The sequence below is a fragment of the Saprolegnia diclina genome, assembly GCF_000281045.1.
Source record: "Saprolegnia diclina VS20 unplaced genomic scaffold supercont1.28, whole genome shotgun sequence".
In the NCBI taxonomy this organism is placed as follows: Eukaryota; Oomycota; class Saprolegniomycetes; order Saprolegniales; family Saprolegniaceae; genus Saprolegnia; species Saprolegnia diclina.
Window position 1 is genome coordinate 466863 of NW_008246095.1, and position 18513 is coordinate 485375.

Here is an 18513-nt window from a genome sequence, read left to right on the forward strand (position 1 = left end):
CGCTAAGTCCGATTCCGATCCTGAGCTATTGTCGGCTACAACCGAGCTATGGCTATCGGCAACACTGAAACATCATCGAGCACTTCAAATCTCAACGCAACAAATGGCTCGTGAATGCACCGGTTTTGATTTTGAAATATGCAGTTGCAAGTCTTTGCTACTCATGATCGTCGCGGGCGACTTGGGGTGGGAAGAAGAGCCGGGGCGGAATCCGCGCAATCTTCTTCTTGGGCTCAAACCACTTGGACGGCGACTTGATGAGTTCGCACACCTCCTCTGTCAGTGTCGCCTTGCGCGGTTGGAGCTTGTGCTGGAGCTGAAAGATGGGCAGCGCCGGTCGCGACGCTTCGCCCTTGGTCGCCTCGGCGTCAAACGACCACGTCACGGAGCGCTTGAGCGGGGAGACGTTGGCTTTCGTGGCGGTCGGCGGCGACAGCGACTTCCACGTTTCGACCTCGGTAGAAATCGGTGCCGACACTTCCGGCTCTTCGATCGAGAGGCCCGGGCGGAGCTCGTTGAGCATCGACTTGCGACGGCCTTTGCGCCACTCGGTGAGCTGCGCCGCTGAAAACGCGTCGTTGTTCTCGGCTTCGTCCGCGGGCTTGATGATCTCTTTCGAGCCGGCAATGCCTTCGGTGTGGTGCGCCATTTCTTCGAGAATCTCAGGTGTCCGATGGATGCTGAACGTCCCTTCCTTGTGCATTTGAACAAGCTCCTCGAGTTGTCGCCCGTGCGGCAGCCAGTGCGTCGTCACGACACGGTACGCCTCTTGGTGTCGCGTGCTGAGCCCTACATGCCGATCGGTTGATACACGTCATAGATAGTGAGTCCCTATCGAGCTGTACCCTTCGGCGTGACGCAGTGCTGCTGGATGAGGTGCAGAAGCTCGGGCGTGCGCTCCGAGTGCAGCTTGCGATTGTTGATGCACCGCTCGGCGTGTTCGACGAGCTCCTCGAGCAGCGCCATGTTTTCGTTGAACCGAAACAGAATATTTTCCAGTGCATCGTTCTCACGGAGGCGCAGCTCGAAGCACTTTTCGTTGATTTCTTTGAGCAGCCGCTCGGCGTTGGTCATGTGCATCTTGTTCTCGCCGGCCATCAAAATGAGCTGATCCAGAAGGACCTTGACGCCGACACCAATGTCACTGGGCAGATCGCACCAGCCGCGTCCGAGCGTCCACCACCGGTCGCGGATCGTCAGCGCCGCCGAGACCCACTGCAGTCGCTGGAGGTAATACTTGCTTTTCGCGCTCCGGAGCTCGACCGGCGTGTCGTCGTTGCCGAGGAGCCAGTCGACCATGACGTACCCCAATGTGAGCTTGCTCCGGTTGAGTGGCAGCGCCGTCGTGCTCAGCAGCTCCCGTGGCACTTCAAACGGCATCGCATCGACGGCACCGAGGTTGGTCGCGACGCGCCCTGTGAACGGCAACCTCTCTTGGAAGGTGATCGCGGTCGTCCGGAGCGCGGCATAGTAGGCCATGGCGGGTGCGTTGCCGCCGCTCGGGCACTGCGCCAAGAGCTTCTCGGTCGGCGCATTGATGAGACGGGACTTGGCAGCACCGAGGAGCTCGTCACGCGTGAACGCCGTGGCCGGAAGCCGCGCCTTGTACTTTTGAAGGCTCAGCGCCATGTCTTCTTTGGTCAGCACCTGGTCCCGGGGCACACCGACGAGTGCCCGCGCGCAGCGGTCCAAGGCCGCGTACGAAGCGAGCTTGATGCAGTACGTTTCGTGCACGAGGAAGGCGTGGAAGCGGTCGACGAGCGCGTCGTTGTTGCCACTCATGTCGAGTTCGACGACGTCTGCTGTCTCTTCCAACAACACCGGCGACGCCACTGGGAACGTCTTGATGAGCGAGTTGCGCTTCCGCATCGCCTCCATGAGCAGTTGTTTCCGAAGGAGCTCGACGTGGCTGTCGACAATGCCGAGCGGCGACGGACCATTCCCGAGCGCGCCGTGGGACACGGTGTTGACACGGACGCCGCGGACGTACTGCGCGTCGCCTTTCTTGTCCAAGTGACGCGCCACCAGAGCGTCTTGGATGTCGGTAATCTTGACGGGAAGCGGCACTTCGGTGACTTGGTGCGCCACGAGGATCGAACACACTTTCTCATAGCTCGCGTTGGCCGGTACGGGAATGGTGCGTCGCGTGAGCTCTTCCTTCTGCAACGTCGTCGCGAGTCCTTTCAGGAGCGCGTCGAGCTCGGTCGTCGCCAAGCCCCGGCGCTGGCACTCGAAGAGGAGGTCTTTCATCGTGCTTGGGATTGCCGTCTCTTTGTTTTCGTTGACGCAGTGCTTGACCTAGTCGATGTTGAGTCGCAAGAACCGACCACCGTTCCAAGTACCTTCCAGAGCAAGTCGCCTTTGCCGACGTCCTCGAGCACCGTCGAGAGCTCGACGACGCGCTCAGGGTTGCGCAACAGCTCGTTCTTATCGACGGCCGCGTCCAATGCATCAATCTCGTCCAGCACGACTTTGGGCCACTGCCCCGTTGCCTTGCGAATGCGAGCAATCTCATGCCACGGCATCGACCTACACACCGTGAGGCGCTCGAAAGAGGAGATGCAGCACGTACGCAGGAAGCACGCCTCGGTCCATGAGCGCTGCGCGGACGTTCTCAGCATTCATGCGCATCTCATCTTTGGTGATGAGAAGGCGCGCGTCGCGGCCGTTCTCGGAATACTTGAGCCAGTTGTCGCGCGCAATGTCCGTCGTGATGCGATGGTGGGGCAGGCGAATGAGCTCGCGCTTGGCCTCTTCGTGCGCGTACCACTCGAGCATGCCCTCGACCTGCTCGTGGTCGTGCTCGACGCTCAAGTCCTTGGAGCGGACGAGGTCGTGGTCGCGAATAAGGAGGAACTTGCGCAGCGCATACGGCGTCTGCTTGCAGTGGATCTTTTGGCTTTGCTGCATCTCGAGAAAGTCATGGAGCCAGTGCTCGACTTGAGCCCAGCGCTCCTTGACGGCACCGAGCGCTTTAGCATCCACGTCGCTAAACCCTTCGCACTGCTCGTCGAGGAGCCGGAGGAGGTCGTACGTTCGGCGCCAGTGCAGCCCATGCGTCTCCATGAGCCGCAGCTCGTTGATCGGGCCGTCGTGCTTGGTGAGTGCGATCCAGCGAAACTGAACTGCGGCCACCGCGTCGGCGTGGCGCGGGTTGAGCCCCTTGGAGCAGTGGTCGCTCACAAATTTTAGGAGCAGCGGTGCGCGGGCCATGTGCAGCTTGTTGCGCTCTTGCATGCCCACAAGCTCTTCGAGGACGTCCCGCAGACTCAGCCACTTGTCTTCGACTTGGTCCCACGCATTGCGGCGGAGGACGTCGAGGCCTTCGACTTGGTTCTGGATCAACTCCAAGAGGTCGGGCGTCCGGGTCGCATCAATGGCCACACGCGATTGAATCGCGAGCAGCTCTTGCAGCATCGGCTGGAGGTTCACCCAGCGCGCGTGGACCTTGACGACCGCGTCTCGGTACGCGACGATCTGCGGCGCAAACGCCAGCAACTGGCTCGGGAACTGCCGCTTGTGCGACAGAAAAATGTCCCAGACGTGCTCGAGCAGCGTCGGCGTTGTCTCCCAGTGCATCTTGCCGACGCTTTGTTCGCGCAGGGTTTCGAGGTACCCCATGAGGGTTTGCCAGCGCCGGCGTTGCGCCGGGACGACCGCGGCCGTCACGCGGCGCCGCGCGACTTCGAACGTGTCGATGTAGTTTGCCTTGAAGTCTTTGAAAATGCGGATCGCAGTCTCGAGCATCGAGAGCTCGGAGAACGAGAGCTTGGTCTTGACGTGCACGAGGGCCTTCTTGAGGTCGCGGGCGTAGAGACCGTCGTTGCCTTTGCGGTCGAGATGGAGCTGGTACTGCCGGTTGTGTTGGCGCTAAAAGATAGACTCGCGTTGGACGCTGTTGCGATGCATGTAGATTCGTACCTGGTCGAGGAGGTCGAGCAGCGGGATGATGGCCATGCCCACGACCTCGTCCGTCATGCGGTGGTTGACATTACCCCGAGTTTCGTGGTCGACGAGGATCGAGACGCGGACGTACGCCTTGAGAAGCCGACCAAGCAGCTGCGTGAGCTTGGCGACACGCGTCTTCTTGTCAAGCCGCTCGAACGCTTTGGCATCGTCCTACGCATTTGCATGAGATCCCTAATCTCAAGTCTAGAATGGACAAACATGGTCCAACTCGTCGACTTCGTCTTCAAAGAACGTCAAGATACGCTCGGCTTCGACGAAATCGGCACTCGGCGACACACTGAGGAGCGCCATCTTGTCGAGCATCGGAATGAGCTTGGTTGTTGAGACGTAGTGAAGCTTGAGAAGCGTGCTTCGGAGGCGGTCGGTTGCGACTTCGAACGGCGACCGGTGATCGGCAACCACGTGCTCCGTGTCACTTGGCTTCTTCTCAACAAAGTCGGCCGACCACTTGAGCCGCCGGTGCTTGTGGCGCGGCGAGAGCATCTCGACGACCGCATCGGCAGTCGCTCGGCCCGCGGCGATCACGTCGGCCGCGCTCACCTGAGAGAGCGTCATGGGCGGCACGACCGCCACGTACGATGACGCGTCCTGGCGCGGCTTGAGCACGACCGAAACCGTCCGCGAGGTAAAGCTGACTTGGTCGTCGTCGAGGCGCACGAGCTGCAAGAGCTTTTGCACCTCGTGTTCGTGCTCGACACTCTTGGCAGCTGCAAGCACCTCGCCATGCAGCTTCTCGACCAAGCCGCGCTCCGCATGCTATCGCTGTCGCGTTAGAGATGGATGCACCACATGCCATAGTCGTGGTACCTTGGTCTTGTAGCGCAGACTGCGCAAGACGAGTTCGTGGGGGCAGAGCACCCACTTGTCCAACGGCGCACACCGACGAACGTGGACTGTGGTGCCGACCGTGAGAAGCGTTTCCCGCTGCACGCGAAGCGTCAGGCTCCCACGCGGCTCGCGGTCTTCGGGGTGGCCCTTTCGGTGCAATGGGATCGACACCTCTTTCTACAGAGATACGAGTCTTCGTGAGCTTAGGATCTTTGGAGGAGCTTGGCTTACAGCATGCTTTGGCAAGGTGGCGAGGTCGAGTGTCGCAAACCCGAGGCAGTTGCTCGACGATGCAAAATTCGACGCAGCGCCTGTCGTGTGGGTTGGCCCCGAGAGCACGGCCCCCGACCCGGAGGTCATGACTTCGAGCACGAGCTTAGTCGCGTACTCGAGCGGCATGCGAGGCTAGCATCGCAAATCACTACAGGGTTCGATCGTGTTGATGTACCTGGCCAAACGTGAAGCGCTTGGTCTTCTTGACGGCTTCCCAGTCCACCGACGGTTTGTGGTGCTCCTTGTGCGCCGACCGAACGTTCTCGGTGCTCTTGGGGTACTCTTGGCCTTTGAGGTCCTTGAGAATCGCGCCGTCGGCGTTGACGGTGAGGCCGATGCGGTTCTTGCCACCGGCGTTCGACGGTACGTCGCTCGTCATAAGGAAGACCCGCACCGAGATCTCTTCGTCCATGAAGTCGCCAACCGAGCCCTTCCGCGTCGACTTGGTTGTGTGCAGGTCGTGGGCCTTGAGTACATCGACGTGCACTGCGTCCAGAGCAATGTCACTTGCGTCGACAACGCTCGTGGCGTCTTTGGCATCGTGGAAGCGGACAACCGCCGTGCCGTTCGGTCTCGGCGCCGCCACCAGCGATGCTTGAAAGCGCGGCAAGAGCTCCTAATCCCATGTTCGCATGAGCATATGCATCGAGTGTCCTATGCAAAGTACGTGGCGCAAGTCGCATTCTTGCTCCAGGTGATAGGCCGCCAGCGCAACATCGTGCTCCTTGTTGTCGGTCGTCGTCACGAGTAGGTGCACGTCGGCCAGTGGCAACGTCGCGAGCTCACTCGTCGGTGGCGCCGACCAGTCACGGACCAACTCGTCCTTCTTGCCGCGCTTGGCGACTTGAATCGAGAGCGTGTCGTTTGCATCGGCACATGCAATCTCGTCGGCGTCGAACGACCACGTACCAGCACTGCTATCGGCGTAGGCGAGCGAAGTTTGCGCGTGCAGAGCGTCGGCGACCGCCTTGGCACGATCGAGCGCACCGCTCGCCACCGTCGCCAACGCCTCTGCGCTCGTTGGAAGCGTCAGTCGCGCCTCAAAGTCGATCAGCAGTTGGAGGTTCTCGATCGGCACCTTCGTGAGCGCTTTGCTCGTGCTCTTGTACGTAGCCGAGACCGTGCCCTTCTCGCGCAAGACGACGTCCGTCACGGGCTTGCCGCCCAAGACACTTGTGATCGACACGATGGTCAGCGCGGTAGGTGCCTCGTCGATCGGCAAGGCAGCGTGCACCATGAGCGTCAGCACGCGGCGCATCTCGATGGCGAGAAGCTGCGACGGTGCCGTCCACTGACTCATTGCGGCATGGAAGGCAACCGTATTCGCACCGGCGATGGCCAACGTGCCCGTGAGGCACACGTGCGGCACCGGTGCCAGAAGCAACGAGAGCAGGTGTGGCAGCGACAGTTCTTTGACCGACAACTGGCGCACAGCCGCCGCCTTGGCCTTGTCTGCGTCGGCCCACTGCGTGCCGAGGACGTAGCCGTGGTACTGTCCGAAGGAGGTCGGTGCCGACTCGTTGCGCGGGGCAAGTAGCGTGACGGCCCCCGTGACAACGTCGCGGACGGCGACACTCTGGATGGGCGAAGGCAGCTCCAGGTACGTCTGGACGACCGACGATCCGCCCCAGAGGTTGCAGATGGAGTCGGCTACCACTGACGTGGGACCTATCTTGATGGTTGGCACGTACGCCGCGCAGAGGTGCAGCGCATCGGTCGTGAGCGCGACGTCTTCGCAGCGCAAGAGATCGCGCGGGACATTGGTGGCGACGGTGGCGTTGTCGAGCACAACGTCGTACACCGGGGGTCCGTCCTCCACCGTGCGCACGCACGATACAATGCCGCGGACAAGGTGCGTCGGCAGTGGCGCCAAGTAGCCGCGCGCCACTGTCTTGGACGCACCACCGCCTTCGACGAACGCCACTTCGTACTGCGCGCCACCTACCGAGCGCACGACCCGCGCCGCCCGGTTACTCTGGTCGTGCACGACGCGGACGTATGTGTTGGGCAGCAGTAGCGGACTCACATGTTCGACGCTCACGCGGCTACGATACGTGTAGAGCTCGGTGCTCGGCAGCCAAGCCACTGTGTTGTCGTCGTCGAAGCAGACACGGTACGATGGCGTTCCATCGTTGGCCTTGATGTCGGTCACGGTAGCCGACCGGAGGTTGCTCCACGTACACTCCTCATTTGGCGTGCGCACGTACACGACGCTCGTCTCGGTGAGCGGGGACAAGTCGTCCGAGATTGGCGGACACATGACATCGACAAAGGCGTCGGCGTACGTACACGCGACGACACCGGCGATGTACGCGGTGCTGTCCCTGGAACGGACGTCGACCGCCGCGCCCGGCAGAAGCGCCAGCGCTGGCGCCACGTGCGCGTGGACCGTATCGCCCACGTGCAGCGTCGTCAAGGTTTGCGGCGTGTCGTGCGACGATGCCGCCGTCATGACCGTGTCGCCGCCTACAGTCAGCATACTCGACCCTTGCCATACAAACACATTGCACGCGTACCGGTCCAGTCGCAGAGTGTCGAGAGCGTAGCAATCAAGCGTGGCGTGAGCTCACCATGAAGACGACCCGTGAGCTGCCCTTTGGCCTCGGCAACGGCGCTCAGCACCGCCGACCAGCGCGCGAGGACAGCGTCGAGCGGCAGTGTATACTCGTACGCGAGACGATCTTTCCCACGCGACAAGCTGTGATGAAGAAGGAAGAAGAGCAGCTTGGGCGTGAGCTGCCAATGCAAGCGCGTGCTCTCAGAGAGCTTTGTGAGCTGCTGGAAGAGGAGCTTGGAGATGCTCTCGCCGGGCACCACCACGGGCACATGGCACGCCTCCCAGAGGAACGTCTCGGCGGTTTGACCAAGCGACGCAATCGCGCGCGGGTCAAAGTCGAGGCCGGCGTACGCATACGTCTCGGCGAGGACCCGCTCGACGTACTCGGCCCGGTGCAGCCCCAAGTAGGACGCGGTAAAGGTCACGACGACCTTTTGAAGGACGTCTTTGGAGTCGCGGTTAACGCACTCAATCTCGAGTGTCGCGTTGGCGAGCGTGGTGGAGACGACGAGCGACCCGAGAAGTGACGTACCGCGCTCAGTGTGGTGCAACACGACGTCGTAGGACGCAACGCGCGTCACGTCGTACGAGGTCCCGAGTAAAATGACTTCGTAGAGCCGCTCGAGAAGCGGCGTTTTGCCGTCGTGGGTCGCTTGCTCGGCGAGGACGTCGTAGCTCACAAGGTGGCCTTCGCGCGTTCGAGGGGCAAATGCAAGGGTAAAGCCGGCGAGGCTGGCGTCATCGATAGTCGCCTTTTTGTCCTTGCCATAGACGCTCTGGAGCGTGAGCTCAAGCCCGAAGCGTGTGAGGTCCGAGTGCGCGGGGTTGGCGCGAACCGTCGACGCACCCGGCTTGAGGGGGCTTCCGGCCTTGACCGCCGGCGCCGTCGCCTCGGGCACATCGGTAAAGTCGCAGTGGGTGACTTGAACGCGAAAGCGGAGACGACCCAGGATGCCGTCTTCTTCGGAATTGCCACGAGCTTTCGCCCACGCGAGCTGTCCAGCCTTCGTGTCGCGCATGAGACGCTCAAAGACTTCGACTTCGCCATTGTCGTCGAGGGCCAGCCACGTCGGCGTCTCCTTGCCGCTCGGACCCGCGTGGTGCAGCTTGAGGCGGCGAATGTACCCGAGATGGTCCTTATCAAACTCGAGGCGGAGACACCCCATCGGGTCGTTGCTCGAGAGCGAGTCGTGGTCAAAGACGCGCAAAATAAGCGCCTTCTTGTCGTCGAGGCGGACGTCGTCGCCGCGCCCGAGCGTGAACCCTTGGTTGGTCCACTTGGGGTTGAGCGTGTTGGGCACAATGTCAGTTTTGCCGCAAGCGACTTCTTCGTCCTTGCCGCTCTTGGTACCGACAAGGTACAGCTGCACGAACGGGTCGGACGTGACAATGTCGCTCACAATGAGCTTGCGGCCTTCGAGAATGTCAACGTGCAAGACCGATCGGACTGGCGCCTTGGGCTTGGCCACGGCCGCAGCGCCCGACCGCTTGCGCCGCAGCCACGACTCTGGCTGACCGTGGACCTTGGTGGTGATTGCCTTCTCGATGCGCTGCGCGACCGGCGGCGGTAGCGCGAGGCTGCCCATGCACGTCTTGGACGGGTGCTTGCGCATCTCGATGCGCACGCGGATCGACCCGAGCTCTCGCCGCTGGAGCATACCGCGCTCCGGCATGAGCTTGAACCACCAGTCGAGCTCGCGTGTGTCCGAGAGAGCTTGAATTGGGATGCGGAACCGGCCCATTGGCGTCTCGCCGTTCTCGTACGTCGTGAAGAGCGAGACGCAGCCTTCGAGATCGTGGGGCTTGAAGACCACGTTCAAGTCGACGCACTTGCTGTGCACCTTGAGCGGGTCGAGGTCGCCGTCCATCGTGTGAAAGTCCTCGCGCAACAGGTGCTTCTCGATGATCGTCTCGTTCTTGTGGTGGTACTCGACGTCGTAGAGGAGGAAGAGGTCGCGAATCGCCTTGGGTTGCTCGAGCCACAGGACGCGCGACGAGATCCCATACTTCTTCAGCAGCAACTGCATGCGTGTCGGCGCCGCCTCGAGCTTGTAGAGCACCTTGCACGGGTAGTTGGCGTCCGTAAACGGTGTCGCGATTTTGTAAATCCGCGCCGGGTACTCGGTACCTACCGATATGCGATACATACATGTTCGACGAGACACTAGACAAGGACATACTGCGCGTGAACTTGCGTGCGTCGGTGGGTGGCGGGTCAAAGATGCCGCTCTGCCCGTACTTGGCGGTCACGGGCTCCTTGAGCGCGGCTGTCTTTTTGAGTTCGCTGCGAATCCGCGACCGAAGCTCCTTGAGTTGCTTGTCGGACGAGTGCTGGCTCGCCTTGTCGTGGCCAAACACTGCATTCATGAGATGCTGGAAGCAACCTTCGGGGTCGGACGCGTTGAACGGCACGTTGGCCTTGACGCACTTGGCTTCGAGAACCGTGTTGTTGAGGCGCTGAAAGAGGACTTTCTGGCGCTTCTCGAGCACGACCTTGACACCGGCGAGCAGCATGGCCTGCACCCACACCTGCGAGTCGGTGGCCTTGAGCACGATGCTGTGGCTGACGTCCGACGCGAACGCTGCCTCAACGTCGGCGTCCGAGAGCTTGCGCAGCTTGTTGGTGATCGGGTCGGGCGCAAAGAAGGTCGGGAAGCGTACTTCAAAGCAGTCGTCCCCATGGACTTTGGCGTTGCTGTACGTGACCAACGTGCGCGCACCCGAGAGATCGATCACGATCGACGCGTTCGTCGCGTGCACCGAGTCGTACAAGTAAATGTACTTGTGCTCGTGCTTGGCCCCCGGCACGAAGAGCGCGTATTTCCAGTCCCACAACAACTGCGGCGAGAGACTCAGCGCATTCGCAACGTTGGGCAGCGTCAAGTGCGGCACTTTCAAGTTCGTCATGGCTTCGACCGTCGTCGCGGCCGATCCGATCAGACTCGAGACGGTGCTCTGTGTCCCAAGAAAGCTACGTCATAGCAAATGAGATACACGATATATGGTAGTGCTATACCCGCTCGCGTGGTCGGTGAGCCGCTTGCAGAAGAGCTCGCCCTTGCTCTTGGTTTGGCAGTCGACTTCCTGGACCAAGTCCAAAGGGAACGTGCTGTCCTTGCGCTTTTGGTGCAAGCGTTCGTGCTCAAGGCCGTGCAGCCGGTAGTACCGATCGTCCCCGTCGGCAAAGTCGCGCTTGTCCGAGACGCTCTCAATGTAGCCGGCGTCAAAGAGCGCCTTGAGCCACACGAGCGCATGCTCGCGGCTCTCGGGCGCTTGCATGGCCTCCGTGTTGGTCAACAGAGACGGGTCCTCCCACATCAGGAGCGCGTCGTCGTCCATGACCTCGTTCACAGCAAACGCGGTCCACCCGTCCTTCCAGAGCACCGACGGGAGCCGAAGAATCCACGAGATGAGCCCCGCGCCCGTAAAACACGCGGCGTACTTGAGCACAAACCCTACTCATGCGAGTTGATACACCGATACTTTGACGCAAAAGCGGCACCGTACCGCGCTCGAGGGGCAAGAAATCACCGACTTCGTTGATGGCTTCCCAGCGCAACGTGCGCACGCGCAGCCACTCGTCACGACTGGCGTCGGGCAGCGGCACCTCGGGCAGTGCTGTCGCGCCGGCCAGCTGCAGAAGATGCATCTCGAGGTCGACGACGGTCTTCTTGCGCACGTGCAGCGGCATGTCGTTGAGCCGCCGGTAGAGCCACTCGTCGTCGTCGCCGAGCGCGCTCACGCAGTGCATGGCCGAGAACTTGCGCTGATCGTCGTGCGACAAGCCCTCGTATTCGTCAAAGAGCTCGATGGCGCGGAGGACGCTGAGAATGTGCCGGTACACAGCGTTGAGCGCGAACCCGAGGTTGTCGACTTGTCGGTTCTGCCGCGCCGAGAGCGCACCGCGGAGCGCTTGGCGCCGTGCGAGGTACGAGAGCTCGACGTGGTTGCCCGGCTCGAGGAGCGACCGCAGCGAGAGGCCGAGCGACGTCTCGGCCTCCTTTCGAAGCACATCAGCGTACCACTCGTCGAGGCCTTTCTTGCCTTCGTCCAGTGTGGACGTCAGCAGGCTCTCTTCGATGACGTCGTCGTCGACTGGCCGGCGCGTGCAGCTCGTTCGGGCTTGCAAAACGCCGTAAAATGTGTCAAACGACAGCGTCTTCTCGGGGAAGATCTTGAGGTGTTGGTTTGGCTGGTCTTCCAGAAGGCTCTGCACGTCGAGCTTGGCCATGCCGAGCACCCGCGTCGAGCCTTTTGTCGCCTCTTTGGCGCTGCCTTGGTCGACGATGCGGAAGACAAAGGCGTCGGTCGCATCGAGCAGTGGTCCCTCGAGCGTCAGTGGGTCGACGTGCGCGAGCGCGGCGCCGTGCGCCGACGGCACGACGTACGTTTTCGGTGCTTCGGGCGGCGGCAAGGACGCGCGCGACGGTGGTGGTGGCAGTAGCCCCGCTGCTGTCTCGTTCTCGGGAGCGAGACCGACGATTTCACCGAGCGGTGTCACAATGACATGCTTGGCATCGGGCGCCGCCAAGAGGGTTACGACGACCGCGGCGTTGACGTTCTCTGGTAGACGCATCTCGGCGAGCGAGAGCACATGCAGGCGCACGGACGCCCATTTTTTCGCCCGCGTCGGCGCGGCCGCCGACGGGCGCTTGGCCGCCAACGTCGTGTCGACCGACGGCGGGAACGACTTGATTGGCGTCAAGAGGCGGAGCGGAACGCGCGGCACGTATGTCTTCTTCTCACCAAGCAGCTGGACGTCGACCGTGCCGTCGTTGCGCACGTGCATGATCTCGCCCATGGCATCGTAGCTGAGCAGTTTCTTGAGAAGCGCGATCGAGTCGAGCTCGTCGTCAAAGAGCACGAGGTACGTATCGGCCGGGAACGGCGTGTAGTGGCGGACGCGCCCGGGGAAGTAGTTGCCGCCCGCGCCGCACCGACGGAACGCCAGCACTTTTTGGTCGTACTCGAGCATGTCACGCGCTCCCGACTTGTCGACGTCGCCGGCATGCGACACCTTGTGCAGCAGATGCCGTGGCAGCCACGCGCTGTTGTTGACTTCACTCGGATCGCCGAGTGCGGCGAGGCACGACGTGTCGAGGTCGCCCCAATCGCGGTCGTAAAAGTGAATCGCCAAGTGCGAAATCTTGGTCACGTCAAAGCTGTGGCCAAATGTAAACGACGTCGTCGGCCAGACCGGGTTGCGGCTCTCGTAGACCGTGAGCGACTGCTGCTTGGCCGCATGGACGACCTCGCCCGTGGGCCAGACCGGGTAGATGGTGAAGAACGGGTCGGCCTCGCTGTTGCGGTCGCAGTTGAGCATGTTGCGGCCACAGAGCACCGTCACGCGGACGTCGTACTCGAAACCTTCGTCCCGGTACTTGACACTGGGTACCGAGTCCGTCAATAGGGCCGGGTACGCAAGCTGGAGCTGGAAGCGGTCGCCGAGCCACTGCGGGTCGCTGCCGGGCGTCGAGTACGTCCTGCATACATTGCTTCATTTTCCAAGGCAAACGTACGACATGCGTACCGGATGTGCTGGCCGGGCGTAAAGATGGTTTCTTCGTCCTCCATGACGGCAGCGTCCGTCGGCGGTGCGTCTCCCGGTCCCATGAGCGAATGAGACGAGTGGAATGAGAGCATCCCCGCAGCGAGCTGCTTCTGGCGCACGAGGAGCTGGGCGAGCACGGTGGCGTTGCCGATCATTTCCGTCTCGAGGCAAAGCTCCCCGAGGTCGACGCGCTCCTATGCGTTTTTCGGACTCCGTTGTCAGTAACGTGGAACCGACCTGCTTCATCCACGGTTCGGGCACAAGTCGGTAGCGCTTGGTCATGGCCACGGTCGCGATCGAGGTCGTCGTCGCGGAGCCCTGGCAGAGGTCTTGGAGTGGAATCTCGACGCGTCCGAGCGGCGTCGCGTGCCCGATGTTGTTGTGGTCCTTGACGTGCACCAGCAGCGTTTTGGCGTCGTTGAGGTCAATGTCCTAGACAAACCACTTGATACGTCGTTGATACAACGTGCAACTACGTACGTAACCGAGCGTAAATTCTTCGTGCTGCCAGACCGGGTTGAGCGTCTTGCTCACGACGGCGGTCTTCTTCTTCTCCTTCTTGTACGGCACGTCGTGCGTGTCGGTGAGAAAGATGGTGCAATACGGGTCGCTATAGCCGTTCATGTCGCCCGCGAGAAGGCTGTGCCCCGACACGATGCGCACGCGCAAGTACGGTCGATCGTCGACCATGACGTCGGCCTTTTCATGGCGCTGCTCGTTCTTCCCGAGGCGCTGCCGCGCCGGCGACACCTCGGCCGTCAGCGGCTTCTTGCCCCAGATCGCCTGCCGGACCATGCCGCCGTTCAAATCTATTCGAGTGTGATGTGGTGTCGAGCGAATGATTTGCTACCATCGCGGTCTTCCGGGTGCTGCAACACGCGGTGCGTCGATGACTTCTTGGGGCTCTTGGCCTTGCGAACGAGGTACGGCTTGGAGACCTTCTTGCCCGCAATGATAGCCACCGTGGGCTCAACTTCGAGCTTGGCGTACGTGCCCACCGGCAAGACTAGACAACATGTGACGACATGTCTCATAGTACACGTTTCGTACCGGACGCGCGGTCGCCCACCGTCAGGTTTTGAACACCGACAATTGCCACGTCCAAGAGCGCGTAGCCTTCGATGGACCCGCGGTTCTGGAAGACATGGTCGGGCGTTTGGTGGCGCCGGTTGGCATGCACGAGCTGCGCATGCGCGCCGTGGAGGTAGCCGTTGACGCCGTAAAAGCTCGGGTGGCGGACTTGATACCCCTTTTCCGCACACGCGATCTTGGCGCCGTCCAAATGCCGCTCGGCCAGGAGCATTTGGAACTGCGCATTGTCGAGCCTACCGCCAGCGTGTTAATTCGCTAGCATATGCAGTATGGTCGTACTCGGTCTGCTCGATCGTTTTGGTGTGCCCCGCCGCCGTAACCGCACTAGAAACACAGCATGAGTTGCTGCTCGTGTCCGTGGCGCCGTCTACCGTCGCGTGGCTTCTCTTTGGAGCTTCTCGCCGCGGCTTTCGCCAATCAAACACAGCTGGAGGCGCACATCGCCCACGTGCTTGGTCACCTATTCCAAGAGGCTGAGGACGAGGTACTTGCGTCTCCAACGCCGTACGTCGTCGGGACCGGGCGCCGACTCGAGCGGATACCACTTGGCCAACTGCCCATTCGCCGCATTAGTCCAAAGATGTTTTAGCAGGTCGATGACGCGTACCTTGTAGGCCGACACTTCGTTGAGATCGATGGTGACCGACCCGAGCGGGATGAAGCGGTCGCCGCGCTCGGCGTGGAGGATCGTGACCTTGACGTACCCGGCCTGGTCGATGGGGGCATGCTAGGTGGGTGTCAGAGATACGAATGACAATCTTGCCACGTACGCGGCCACACACAAACGACGACTCGGAGAACGTGGGTGCGATGGTTCGGAACTGAATGCCGCTGCGGTACGTCTCGCGGTGGAGCAGCCGCTTGTGAACGTCGAGCACGTGCACTTCGGCGAGCGGATTGATGGCGGTCGACGGCGCGTTCTCTTTCGGGTCCACGTACACGAGGCCCCGCGCCGAGACGACGCTGACCTCGAGCCGGTTGTCGGTCTCGTCAAAGTTGTTGGCGATCATTTCCTTCTTGGGCGAGTGGTGGCTGCGCTCGAGCGACTGGAAAAACGCCGGGAGCTTCTCCCCCGAGAGACTCATGATCACGTGCAGCTCGCCGTGGTCGCGCTCGTCGAGGACCTTTGTGTTTTGGCCCAAGTTGAGCAAATGCGTGGTGGGGCGTGCGCCTTGGGGCGGCGGTGCGATTTGAAACCAGTGGTCAACCTATCGCCAATGTCAATGACATATTGTACATCGCATGTCGTACGGTTTCCGAAGACGTGGCGCTCGCGACCGACATTTTGAACAGGCCCATGGGCACCGACACGGTCCCGATGCACTCGTCCTTGGTGTACAAGTCTTGGTCAAAGAGGTCGAAGCGGACTTCGTCCACGAGCGTCAAGTCGATTTTCTACGCAAATCATAGGTTATAGTACAATGCACAACCTGTCATCGACAAGAGTGACGTACGTCGCCAAAGACCGTGTCAAAGTTCCACACGGGCGCGAGGTCGTTCCCGTTGACTTTGGTCTGCCGCTTTGTCTCGTTGATGAGGTGCCCGCCTTTGTCGACAAGCGTCACGACGCAGTACGAGTCGCTCGTGCCCCGCGCGTCGGCCGCAATGAGACCTTTGGCCGCGGCCACGCGCACGTTGAGGTGCACCGACTCTTGCAGCGTCGGTGTCCGCGACGAGCGCCGGTGAACCAAGTTGGGTCGCAGCATCGCGCCTACGTGACAGTGTGAGGGCTATGGGCAGCGAGGCCGGGCGCACGTACTCGGGTCGGGCTGGTTGAGCACGTCTTTGGCGCGGCGAAGGGCTTCAAAGATGGCGTCGACCCACGCCTTCTTCTCCGTCTGCACCACTTGCATCAAACGAAGTTCAATGTAGCACATGGCGTACCTCGGTCGCGGCCTGGACGTAAAACTTGTCGGACGTCGGCGTCGACTGGAGCATGAAGCAGAGGTTGTAGCCTTGGTCGTTCGTGAGCGAGACGGTCGAGTCGAGGCCAAGGGGAATGCGGCGGCGCGGCGCGACCTCTTGCGGCGACTCAAAGTACAAAAGCTCGCCGGGCTGGAGCCGGAAGTAGCGCCGGCGCCAATTGGGCACGAGCTTGTTGCTCCTGCTGCGCTTGATGAGGTAGCCCTCCTTGAGGATGATGGTGCCGTGCGACGGCAGCATCGTGGCCGCCATCGAATCTCGGAGAATGCAGACTGGGGCCCGAAATCGAAGGGTCGTTTCGCGCGCGTGGTGAGCCCTAAACCGCGACGCTTGGGCGATCGCGAACCGGCGCGCCGTTGCACGAGAAACAAGTATGGAAGAAAATACCGGCACCTGATTGGCCGACGCACGATCTTTGGGAGGATGCCAGTTGGTGCCAGCCACCGAACGCGTGTGGTCAGGCGCCGAGTCTGACGCAACGAGTAGCTTTGTACTGGCGATCGTCGAGCTTACGTTTAGTACTGTACGTGTAGAGCAGACTCTGCTGCATGTGCCTCTCGGATTTGGATAAGACCCCAAAGACGCGGCCATTGTGGGCGACGCGGAATAGAAGGTTCGCAGTGCATCTTGTCTATGCAAATGCGCTGGATGGGGCTTTGGTGCGGAGGCCCACGTCAACGTCGGGCGTCGACTTGTTTCTGCTGCTTGCCCACCCAAGGTGCGCGTGGACCGAGGAGACGTCCCACCCTCGGAGAGCAACCACTGGCGCAAAGTATGGGCGAGAACCAGACGCGATGGCCCTTCGTGCTCACGTTCAAGATTCGTCGCGCTTACGACACTGCCAGCTGGGGCAATTGACACGGCAATCTGCCCCGTCCTGGATAAAATCAGTGTGTATGAGCACACTTCTGTTTGCAGTTGCGTAGCTACTCGGGCGCTGCAGCTGCGGACCATCCTGCGCAAAGGATGCTTTGCCAGTGCCATCCAAGGCGCGCCGTCGCGAACCCATCCTCTCGCGCCGCAGGAATAACCAGATTGCCACGCATACAAGTGTGGCAAGTGCATAGCAGCGGCGCCGGAGAAGCGGCCGAGCACATGTCGGCACACGGAACGCGAGTAGCAGATGTGCAAGCCCCAATAGGCGCTGGCGTGGGACGTCGTGGCATTGCATACTCGGTCGCCTGCCGACTCGGTGCCGTGCCTGCCCAATCCACGATCTTGGCGGGGCCGACTCTGCTCCTGGCCTTTCTGTGCAGGTGCATATTCGTTTGGCGAATATATTGGTTTTGGAGAGGTCTCCCATAGTGTATAAACGTGCATTTCCTATTAGCATGATACTCGAGTATCAAGTACTAGAGGGTATCGCATGGTACAGTATCGTCCACCGACCAGGGCGTCGCGCGACCAGGTTGCATCTCGCCTGATGTGGTGCTTGCACCATGTGTTTACCCGATGCCAACGGCGCCGAGGAGGGCGGTCGGTCGTCCAACTCTGCAGTAGCCACTCTCGTGATGGCGCAGCCTGCTGCATCATTGATGGACCCACGCCATTTCCTCTTTGGCCACCGCCTCGACACCCAGTACACAACACCATGGACCTCCACTTCATCTTGACGCCGCCGACGACGACAACGACCGCCGTCGAGAGTAATGCCGTGCACAACAAGTACACGTTGGAAGGCTCGGGTAATTCGTCGCCGACGAGCCCCGAAGGCCTCTACCCGTCCTACGATCAGCACCACCAGCACCACCAGCACCAGCACCAGCAGGAAGTGTTTTCACCCGTCTTTCGCGCACCGACGCTGCCGCCGCTCTGCACCTTGCACCCGGAGCACGTTCGACCGTCCGATAAGAACATTCAGTGGTACCGCAGTGTCATGGCGCGCACCAACCCGCTCGAGAGCATGATCCAAGGGCCCATGAAGCGCCCGACGCCCGTCCAAACCGCACCCCGTGGCGGCGCGTGCATCATCCAAGGCTGCCGCAACAAGGCGGTGAGCCGCGGCAAGTGCATCACGCACGGCGGTGGCTGCCGCTGTAAGTTTGAGGGCTGCGTCAACGGCGCCAAGATGCGCGGGCTCTGCCACCTGCATGGCGGGAAGCGGCAGTGCCAGCAAGACGGCTGCCAAAAAGATGCCAAACTCAAGGGGCTCTGCTGGGCGCACGGTGGCCGCCGCCCCAAACCCACCAAGTAGTTGTCATCGCCCATCCTTATATTTATATCCAATATACGACCATGTAAAGCTAAAGTCCAACGGGGTTGGCTTCTTCAACACGGTTTACACGACGTCTCTATCAGGTCAACGCATTCGGTACGACGG

General features: G+C 61.3%; 2 protein-coding genes across 2 annotated transcripts; one reads left to right on the forward strand and one right to left on the reverse strand.

Moving 5' to 3' along the window:
* Positions 1-108: 108 nt before the first annotated feature.
* On the reverse strand, positions 109-16433 carry SDRG_09034 (hypothetical protein; the record flags this gene model as incomplete). Its single annotated transcript, XM_008614945.1, has 28 exons — positions 109-789; positions 846-2298; positions 2343-2529; positions 2573-3870; positions 3922-4119; positions 4168-4725; positions 4777-4974; positions 5029-5202; positions 5246-5686; positions 5738-7536; positions 7587-9755; positions 9808-10598; positions 10644-11082; positions 11135-13110; positions 13158-13372; positions 13416-13610; positions 13659-13987; positions 14029-14184; positions 14229-14503; positions 14550-14594; positions 14642-14721; positions 14779-14823; positions 14878-14997; positions 15041-15394; positions 15522-15665; positions 15725-15981; positions 16030-16108; positions 16155-16433. The coding sequence occupies 28 exons, from the start codon at positions 16431-16433 to the stop codon at positions 158-160; spliced, it is 14886 nt and encodes a 4961-aa protein (XP_008613167.1). The 3' UTR covers positions 109-157.
* A 1157-nt stretch (positions 16434-17590) lies between these two features.
* On the forward strand, positions 17591-18490 carry SDRG_09035 (hypothetical protein). Its single transcript, XM_008614946.1, has one exon. The coding sequence runs from the start codon at positions 17617-17619 to the stop codon at positions 18385-18387; it is 771 nt and encodes a 256-aa protein (XP_008613168.1). The 5' UTR covers positions 17591-17616; the 3' UTR covers positions 18388-18490.
* Positions 18491-18513: the final 23 nt, after the last annotated feature.

Bases quoted from the DNA above. Each gene is read 5' to 3' on its own strand.
- SDRG_09035 (XM_008614946.1), top strand. From the start codon at position 17,617: ATGTGGTGCTTGCACCATGTGTTTACCCGATGCCAACGGCGCCGAGGA.